The sequence below is a fragment of the Temnothorax americanus genome, unplaced genomic scaffold, assembly GCF_048541705.1.
Source record: "Temnothorax americanus isolate GAGA-0224 unplaced genomic scaffold, ASM4854170v1 Scaffold10, whole genome shotgun sequence".
Taxonomy (NCBI): domain Eukaryota; kingdom Metazoa; phylum Arthropoda; class Insecta; order Hymenoptera; family Formicidae; genus Temnothorax; species Temnothorax americanus.
This window is the reverse complement of record NW_027509231.1, coordinates 2,894,620-2,905,305: the sequence shown is the minus strand read 5'-3', so window position 1 is coordinate 2,905,305 and position 10,686 is coordinate 2,894,620. Positions and strand designations below refer to the sequence as shown.

The window sequence follows — 10,686 nt, the reverse complement described above, 5'->3', positions numbered from 1 at the left end:
GGTCGACGCCCTGAGGGACCTCGAGACCTCGTATACTAGGAGCTTTCCCAACCTTGGCACTTCAAATTGCGCGATCCTTCGATTACGGAATACGTAAATCGCGACGTTAGAATACCTATTTGCATTCGGGGGGAGGGGGAATCATTGCGCGTTTGTATACGCGAAACTAATAGTGCCTCCTATAGAGTAAACTTGTCGCGATGGAGAATTGATATATTCGCTATAGAAGTGTATAATTCAATCTATCTTCCGCGATACTTTCATTACGTATTATTATTCTCGCAATAGCGAATGCAAATCGTGCGTTTGCGTATTAATAACTAAATATTTCTCTCTCGCACAAACAAACTGTTTATTCGTTAGTCAAACATTTACCAAACTCCAGGCGGAAAAACATATTTCTAACCGATTAATTTGGCATCGTCGATGAAATTGATTGAAAACTCGGGCTCCGAGCGATGCAGTCCCATCTCGTAAACATATTTGGAATTTCAATGATTAGTTTTTAGATGTGGCGTATAAGTATTACATGTATTATTCGTTGAAAACCTCGGCCGTGGCGATTTGCACCGTTCTATCTTTCTCGTTCGTTAGATGTAAACAAGGATAGAATGACAATGGCACGCTCCGCGAACGCACATTTAGAATGACTTATTTCTTGTAAAGTGTCGGTAACCTCACTTGATTTTTCGTACACATGTCCCTTATTGCTGTATCGTTAACATATATCAACGTTAGGTACTTATCTAATACTTGTTCTCGCGAAAGGACCACCTTAATATGATTCGTTGTTTGAACCGATGGTGGTCGAACAAAGTTTCTCGCAATCGTTGATGGGAATGCCTTTCTTCGCGGTGTACCGGCAGTAAAGATAATGTGGCTACATTCTTTAGTCTAGACGAGTTAAGTAAGTGAATTAAATTACATTTTTTGGAGCGTAAGCTGAGTTTGTAAGCTCTATAACTTATAATTTAAAGGAGAATATACCGCTATATACAAGACGGAATAGTTAGCTGGATTGTATTCAATGTTCCTGGATAAAGTTCTCACTTTTTACGCTTTCAACTAAATTCCCCCCGTATATAAAAGATATAAATAAATTTGCGCTATAGAAATAAAGACTGGGACGCGCATAAAATATTGGATCGTTAAAAGTTCAGAAATAAATTATAAAATGACTCGCGTTCCCATTGAAGATAAACTATTATCGGAGAATTATTATTAGTTTACGATTTAAAAATAAGGTTGGATTAAAACATAGAAGGTCAATGTGTTTCAATATGTGCAATAGTTACTTGTAAGTTAGGATAGTAGTGTATGAATGGAAGGATGAATGATTAAGGCTATTTGTAAACCAAGTCCACTTCTTGGCTATGTAGCTGAAGTTAACAATAAATATATATTAGTTTACGATTTAACGTGGCTAACTACAGGTTCATTATATCGTCTTATATCACGAAATAAGAGAGAAAGAGAAAGATAGAGAGAGAGAGAGAGAGAGAGAGAGAGAGAGAGAGAGAGAGAGACAGGGAGAAAGATAGTGAGAGGTAGAGAGAGAGAGATGCAACGCGATCGAATTCCGGGCGATATAATTGCCAACTCCAACAGAAGTTCATGGGGTATTTGCTGAGTGGAGTGGACTTGGACCAATTCTCGAAACCACTTGAGGCACAGCGCGGATTAAGGAAAGATCCTGATCACGAATATAAACGTGAAGGTTTGCCCGAAACTTCCGTATTGTCCCGTTCTCTCCGTTTGTACAAGCGGACTCACGTTAAGTTCGTCCGAATCCGCCCAGGTAATTAGAGCAAATACGCCTCTTCAACTGACTTAGGCTCGCCGGAACAACGTGTCGCTGATAAAATACGCGTGTTCCTTCCAAAATATTCAGCTTAGGTATCTTTTATTCGACCCAACTGGCCAACTTTATTTGAAAAAACGCTACGCTACGTTTCGACCGTGGGTTTCGGTCCTTTTCAAACGTCACGGATACAAATTATTAATTAGTTAAGCATAATGCCTGCTATATAGCGATCAGATGAATACATTATTCACGTCTTAAAATATTCCCTGAAGTTTCCGGATTTCGTACATACCTTGAAAATAAGGGCTTGCCAAATGTTTTGCTCTGATATATGAGGTTAAATAAGTAGTGGATCCACGCGCATATTGCTTTACTCGTACCGTCATGCCTGACCTAACCTAAATCGAGTCCAACCGCGCTACTATTGTGATATTTTTTTTAATTAGTAAATAATTAAATACGATTAAATGGTGCGTGTAAAATCATGTTATATTATTATAATTATTGGAATGCTGTGTGTAATGTTTGTTTTCAATTACCTCATGACGGACTGTTACTTGACTAGCTGGGTCCGCGAAAGGACCATGCACCTTTCGCAATCAAGAACTTTATCCACCGGGTCTCTTATTATTTGACCTACTTCTCTCTTTTTATACCGCTGATTTAAGATTAACATGAAATTAAAATTTATTTGGCGATAAGAGTATAAATACGATACGCTCTATTCATTGGGATAATTTTTCCTTTTATACCAAAATGTAATTACACGCTAAATTTAATTTTCCGCAACAAAAAAGATTTTAACGTTGAAGTTTGGCTAATTGTATTTATTAAAATAAGCTCCGTTTAAAATTAATTGAACAAGATATATATAAATACAATTAATCTTTCAATCCAAAATCATTCGTGTTTCAGATCCAAAGTTCTTGTTGCGGAAAGACCGTTGTCAGCTTTCGACACGCGCCATCGTCACGCACGCCAAATGTGCGCCCATTACCGAACGCAACCTGTTTGATATTCAATTTCCGTTTGGAATTTTATCTCCACGAAAATCGGAGCAGCTGTATCAGGTCGAATTAAAGTGTCATGATCCACGAGCGCGCGGCGCGGCGCGGCGCGATCGCCGCATAGGAAAAGGCGGGTGACGTCACGTGTTCTCGGCGGTCGCACGCGCGGGAGGGGTGCGTAACAGTGGTGGGGGTAACTCGGCTGCGGGCAGGCCATGCCGAAGACTCGTCGCGGGTGGTGGGGTGTAAGAGGGGTCTAGGCATGGAGAGGGCGCAGTACCGCGCTATCCTCCGTATCGTTGACACGTCGAGCGGAAAGAGTGCGAGAAGGAAAAAGATCGAGGAGGGAAAAGTGAAGGAGAGACGATTACGGTGTCCGTCCGTGGAGAACTTCCGGCCTGCGACGTTTCCGGAGCGGCCTCGCGAACGCGTTTCAGTGTTTCTCTCTCTCGCGCCTTGTGTACTCTCGATGATCTATCGGTGAATCGATCGTCCGGCATAGATCATCCGGGGGGATCGTCCGCGTGGCGCGTGGTGAACGGTTGTTATTCGCGAGTGAATTTGGTGAAATTGTCCCGTGTGCCTGTATCCCGAGGGAGCTGCGCCCGGCTGCGAGGGACGATGCTGGCATTCCTGTTCGCCGCGGCGCTCGCCGTCGCGAGGATCCACGCTAGCCAGGTGACCATGGACGCCAAGATACGCGACGACTCCGACTTGTCCCAGGTAAGAAAACGTTTTCGCCATATATATATGTATATTAAATTGCGCGTTCTCCAAATGCCATCGATTCAGCCGGCGCGGCGCGACGTAACGTCGCGGATATGCGCCACGACTACCTACCGCGTGTCCTTGAACCGTTACGCTGGAGCGACCGTGCGCGCGAGAGTCGCGTTTAAATGAATGACGAACGTATGCTCGCGTACGTACAATAATACTGAATGCGGCAGAAAATTTCAATGCAGCGCTGCAGCGGCAGAGAGCTCGTCGCAGCCGCGCGATGATTGTGCAACGTGTTCCGCGTGGCATCGTGAAACGCAGCCGATTGCCTGTCATTAAGAGTTGTCTTCCATATGAGAGAATCGTTTGCAATCACCTCGATCGCCTTGGTGATTTTCTCACTCGGCGTTCTTTTACGCTTTTCTTTCCATCCTGCGTGTTATTTCTATATCGGGAAATATTCGGTAAACGAACGTGACTGTGGAACTCGTGACAAGAGCGAGAAATATTCGCGCTAGTCATTGTATTAAATTAACGCGATCGATATTCAGTTACAATGGGGCGAATGATTTTTCTAACGAGATAAAAAGCGTGTTCGCGCACAAATGTTACCGTCAAAATCATCAAAAAATGTCGAAATGTCAGATAGTGATATATTTTTTCGACGTTCCCTCTGCATATATCAAATTTTAATTTTAACGATGAATAAAATATCGATGCGAGTAAAAGAAGCTTTCGAAAAATTAAAAACAAAGATATATATATGTGTGTTATTTAAATCATTTTACTACTAAAATAGCAAATGTGAATATTGAAACGATGAAAACCGAACGTAATTAAATCTGCTCTTTACTTTTTTATAACTTAATTTTTCTATATTTTCGGAATTTTGCGCCAATTCCATTATTTAGAACTGTCGCGCGCACAATTTTTTTTAGAGAGCTACACAGAAAATCGATTATGTTTTGGAGTGACACTTCTGTCATACGTCACGTCGCTCGATTTTTTTCCGCATCAGATTCACGGTTCGACATGATCGGTGGAGCTGCCCACAGTGCCCACTCAGCGATACTTGTTCATTTCAACGTCATTTAATCCTTCCATATCCAACATGAGATCAGCGATGCATGCAAATCCAATTTTTCGTATCGAAGTGGCTGAATCTACTTGTTGTTGTTTCATGTGTTTAACTCTTATTTATCGTTGATTTTGGAAGTAATTATCGTCGAGTGTTACGACTGTACAGTAAATTAAAAACACAGATGATTTGAGAAACGAACAATGACGGAAAGATTTAAAATCTTGAAAAGACGAAGAAAAACGCAAGAAAAATTATAAGGGTTTGAATCTGATCTCATCTTGAACAATTATGTAAATGCTCTCGCGGATAATCGAAAGTTTGTGAATTCCGAATGGAGCTTCGCTCCGCGTTTTCTTCCTGCGCGCTCGAAATTTCGGAGTAATTTGCGTAGGTGGTCGGTGCGCATTTCGCCCAGGTGGTGAACCGATCGCCGGGTTTAACGATGTATGTGCAGTCGCGTGAGAACTTTTCCGGGTGGGAACAGGAGGGCAGGAACGGAAGACGGGGGGGGAGGGGAGAAGGGCAGAAAAGTTTGTAAATCGGGCGTGCGAGATGTTTCTAACTCGGTTGAATAATGTATATGAAACCGGCGGTTATTTACTTCATTAACTTCTTCCACGCCGTGGCCGTAATTAAATTGCGCGAAAGGAAAGTTGCGAAACGGGCGCCTAACTCTCATTAGCCTGCATTTTTTCCCCATCCTTATCCGAAATTCATGGCGATCGCGTAAGTTGCGTCCGCCATTCGTCTCCCCTCGAATCTCTCTTAATATTTTGCACGGTAAAGAATGGAAGTGTCGCACGATCTTTCGACCAGAGGTGCTTCGGATTTTGATTATCGGCATCGGCGTAAACGCGGGTAAAAATTTGATGGCGCGATAACGTTAAATAACGTTCGAATACTTAATAAATCGCGGATAATGGAGCGGGATAAAAGAGAATTACCGGGGGGCGAATGTCAGCGTCGCTGCACCGCGCATTTTTTACAGTGTCATTAATTAACACGATAATCCAATAACGTCGCGTAAATTTAGTCGTAAACGTCGTGACGGCGCGGAAAGCCGTTACGATTTAACGATCCACGCAAAATAAGAAGAGGCGCATTATCCTCGTTACATTCGCTCGGCGTAATTCGATTATAAACGCGGAGTTGCGGCCAAATAGTTTCCGCTGCGGCGCGGCGGATCTCTGCGTGAATCGTCGCGATACGAATCATTGGAATCAACCATCGATGAACGTTTGTATGGCTGTTTATTTCCTCGTCTCTCCTGCACGATGAGTCACAAGTTATTTCGTCGAAATGTAAATTAATTTAACGTTAAAAATTGCTCTCACAATACGCGAGAGCCCTCGTTTAGCGGATGGCGTTCTTTTTTAGAGAAGATCGTAAATATACGATGCGGAGTTAGCTTACACGTGGTATATCTTCCATCCACATGCCGGCTCTTTCTCATTACTTCGCCCCCGCTTAGGCGAGGGAACCATGCAGTCCGGCGCGACGTCTACGCCACGAAGCACTCTCACGCACACGCGTGGGAGGTACGCATGCACACGCGTGCATGCAACGTGCGTCATGGCAGAAGCGGCAACGCGACTCTCCCCCCTCTCTCTCTCTCTCCGGTCAATGACGTGATTTCTGTTAGACAGAGCTTCGAGGTGCTCCTTTGTCTACCAGTTTCCAGCGGTTCTTGGCCTTTTTCTGATGCCTAGTCGCGGATAAATTTTGCACATCTTCGCGATTACGATTTCCAATCAGCACGTTCTAGTCGATTAAACCATTCGGCGGCGAAGCGCGCGGAGATAGACGTTTTCAGTTACTTAAAATCGCCATAGATTAAATAGTATAGATTTAGTAGATATTAGATAATTTCTAAGTCAGCCAATTTAACACATCAAAAGCATAAAAATTGCATTCTCTTAGACCTTAGGACTTTCTGATTGCGTTTCAATATTATTGGATATTGACTATCTATTCTTATCTCCTTAGATGTCTTTGATCGGTGATCCATAGTTTTTTTCCGATTTGGATATTGAACTCGGGAGAGTGAGTGGCGGATTAGCGTTACGAGGCGAGTCGGTCGGATCAGCATTTTTCATTACGCCGACGTGCTGATTCACGACGGCCGGTGCGTAGGAGGAAATTCCACTCTATTAAAAGATCTTGTCGACCCACGAGTGTGGGTCATAATCCATAGGTTAAGAGCCCTTGAGCGTAATACCTACGAGCGTGCGATCCGCATTTATATCTGCCGCGCCAGCAACACCTGCTGCCGTCGTCGCGTCGCACGGCGCCGATATGAATGGAGTTGTACGGGACTTAGCGTGAATATTGCACGAAAAAAAGAGTGAAAGGGGCGAGCAAGGCTGCGGCTTGAAGAAACCACGCGGAAGAAACCGAGCGTGAGAGCCGCCGGCGCCGAGAAGCGACGTCGTTCGTTCGTTCGCCTTTGGTGGCTGAATAACGCGGCCTCGTTTAACGAAGACTCGCTGAGATTGTTATCGCGGAACCGGCGCGCGAACAACGTTGTTGTCAACGGTTCCGATCGGCTCGCATTCCGCTCGGTCAATTGTACGTACTTGCCGCGTCGCATGCAGCGCGTTGCAGACAGTAGCCGCGTTACCCGCATATCCTACATCTATTTAAAGGAATATTCTCAATGAGAGATATTAAGTGCTCTATATTCAGACTATCAATATACATTATGTAATATTTCTGTCAAGAAATTTCGACGATACGCAATGAAAAACGTGAATATTCTTTTTGGATATATTTAGAAAAAAAGTGATGGTTTATAAAAAAGAGTCTTTCTAAATTAATTATCCGATGATTTAACAAATTAGATTTTTCAAGGAAAATCGAATACTTGAAGTGACGCAAATTTCTTGATGCGAGTCTCGCGGATCGATTGATTTTATGTTGCGCTTCTCTATGCATAGCGTTACGAAAAAATTGTTCACAGGGGACATTAGCTCGCGTACAGACTTTCCGATGTCAGTATTGAATGAAAGCTGGCGCTCGTCCCGTCGACGACATTACAATAATGCGTTTCTTGCTTCTCTCTCCCCGGCGCGACGACGGGGCGAACGATTCCGCCCGGCAACTTGTTGCTGCGACAAAAATCGCCCGGACGGTTCTCGCCGGGGGGTTAGTTTTAGTTCCAATCGATTCGACAAACTATTCCCAAACACGGAGATATCGAGGCCCATTTTCGCGGACTTTATTTAGTCGGTCGATCGACACGGCCACTTTTTTACCAAGCATAGACGTACGGTTTGGCACGCCCGGCGCCGAAATAAAATTTTACGATTTCCAGGTCAACGCAGCGTCACAATACCCTTGTATTTATAACCCAGCACGTATAGCGTTTGCCGTTCTCTCAGTTACACCGATAATTCTTTTGAAAGCGAAAGTCAATCGTATATGCTATTACAAAATGGTTGACAGTAATTCGAACAAATTGCTATGGAATTCTCTCTGTTAAATCGATAACGTAGCAGCAGAATGTCAGTTTTGTAGTTTCGCTATTAGCATGCCGCGGTTCGTAGATCTGAGAAATACGAAGAATGGAAGATTATTTCAAGTTTAGTCAAAAGTCTGCAAAAATGAAAGAACTCCCCCGGAGAGAATTCCGTAATTCGCGGCGAGAGAGAACGGAAAAAGACGTATCGGGAATAAAAGAACGGGGGAGGGGAAAGAAATACCGGATTCTCTCTAATTGCCTTCACCCTGCTGCAAGATACTTAGCTTCCGTGAATCATGTAATCGGACCGCTGCCTCGTCGTGGAAATCATCGGAAATCGACGCGCTGCGCGAATATGTACCTTCGCCACGGTCGAACGAAGGTTGCAAATAACCGGTTTCGTTCCTCCTTCGCCAGCGAGGGAAGACCCGAGAATTAAGAGAGCTAGTTGATACCATCGACGACCATTTCCAATTTCAGCGAGCCGATGAACCGAGAAACGGCAGCTAATAGAAACCGGGCAGCGCCTCAGCGAGCTGACTCGGTCGCGAAAATATTTACAGATAATCTTTGCTCGTAATGGTTGTTGTTTGTCAAATACTTGTCCCGGCGAGCTGCTTGCTCGCGAAGAGCACCGCATTTATGGATAATGGGGCAGAGATCCATAGGTAATAGGGCAGGGGGTTCATTTTTCATGGTAATTTGCGTTCGATTCCTCTTTCAATGAGATGCTTCTCTGAATTTTCATTATTCAGTCCCGCGAACCAATTTCTCGTTTACATTCCGAATACTGGTACGTTTGTATCAGTTATTCCACTAATTATTAATGATCCTGCTTGGAAATGGATTTTTTACGAGGTCAAGGATCTTTTTCTCAGCATTACGCCAATTCGCAAATTTATATTTCATCTTTCGATTTTGTTTAGAATTTCACAGTTTTATCTTTTTGTTTCCACTAAGGCGGAATCTATACACAAGTCTTTCTCACGGATATAATCGTATCTAGGTCTTCGCGATCGAATAGGTGGGACGTAGTAATATGTATCGATTTAAGTGCACGCCGAAGGTCGTGGTGACAGCTCGATTGGGTCGTGTTTGCGGACACTAGCACCAGTAGCTTGTTGGCCTTAGCGAGCAACGGTGTATAGGATCCAATTACGCTTGATGCAAATCTGTATTCGCGACCAGCATGACTTCAGATAGCCTCGAAAACAGTTCGCATGACATACTGATAGAACCGGTGGTTTGCCGTGCAACTGCACGTATACTCGCGCTCGCGGTCGGCGAGCTAAATGAATTATGCAGAGCAACATTTAAAAATATTACGCAGAGGAGCGTTGGAAAATTCTGAAATGTGGAATATTTAACTCGAATACATTCAGATGTGCTGATCCTTAAAAAGAGGAGAAAGAGCAAAAGAGAAATATTTTGCTCCTCGTTGAATTTTCTAGATGAAAAATAAGGTCGTTTATTAATTTCCTAAATATTCAATTAATTGTTAATATAATTGCGATAATATTTGATAATTTATATTTAATATTCCATAATTTAATAATATTTATAATTTGATTATTACATGTTACGATATACGATGCACGTATATGTAAATGACGATTATATCTCGAGATATAGATTGTAGATCTACATTATTTCCATCGCATATGACATTTCGAGCAGTCTGGCCATGTCTTCTTGATATCGGAAAAGTCGGATATAGTAACGGCGGATATACGGGCGATCAATTCTCATTAACGGACGAGAAATTAATCCGCGGTAGTGTATGGCGCGCGCGCGCGCGCTAGAGCAAGACAGCCCCGGTCGGACCAGCGTAGGCCGCGGCGCATTGTATCAAATTCAATTACACGCGGTGCAGGTTTCTTGTCGCCTTCAGGCAACTGAGTGTCCCTAGATAATCGCGAAAACAGCTCGCATGACATGCCGATCTATACGGGCGATAGATTATTACCCAAGTATATCCGCAACGATGTTTCGGCACCGCCGCCTCGTGTGATGTATCGCATTCAATTATGCAGGATCCAGGTTTCTGTTGCTAGCGCACGGATTACGTTGAAAGTGGCTTTTGCGATTAGATCGATGACTTAGTAAGCCATTCGGTGCATCTAGTCGATGCGAATGGATCGCTAATCACGATCAATTAATTGCTTCTCCGGTCGTTTGCGCAATTTTCGGATTTGTGATTTCGAACATTCTCCGGTTCCTTATTTCTTGACTTTTATTTGAAAATCACGAAACTTTGGCTAATCGTAACGCATTAATGAGTATTGATGTTGATTTATTCGTTAATTTTTTTCAAGTTCATATTATGCGTCTATCGTGATTGAACACCTGATAAATCGCGGATTGTCTCCAAATGTCTCAAGCATGCCTAACTTTTCCTCTCCGAGGACTGTCGTTCCCATATACGTCTATATAGCCATCGGCTCGGCGCGGAAATTCATCGTGGTCGCTAACTATCTCAAACTACCGCTACTTTCAACGTGGCAGCCTAACTATCTTAAACTGCCAATGCGCGCGCGTCTGACCGCCCGGGCGCGATTCCGTGCCGGAAAGGACGGCGTGTCCTTTAGCCCGCGGCGATTGTCGAAAATTGGTCAGA

The 10,686-nt window shown here is 43.6% G+C and overlaps 1 protein-coding gene across 2 annotated transcripts in view; it reads left to right on the top strand.

The window, feature by feature from the left end:
• The first annotated feature begins 3,072 nt into the window (after window positions 1-3,072).
• Window positions 3,073-10,686, top strand: part of Fas1 (fasciclin 1 Fas1 domain-containing) — a 234,673-nt gene continuing 227,059 nt past the window's right edge. For both annotated transcript variants that reach the window (XM_077409539.1, XM_077409534.1), the window contains exon 1: window positions 3,073-3,534. In XM_077409539.1, the coding sequence (XP_077265665.1) occupies window positions 3,433-3,534 (102 nt within the window). In that variant the 5' untranslated portion in view covers window positions 3,073-3,432. The remainder of the gene's footprint in view (window positions 3,535-10,686) is intronic.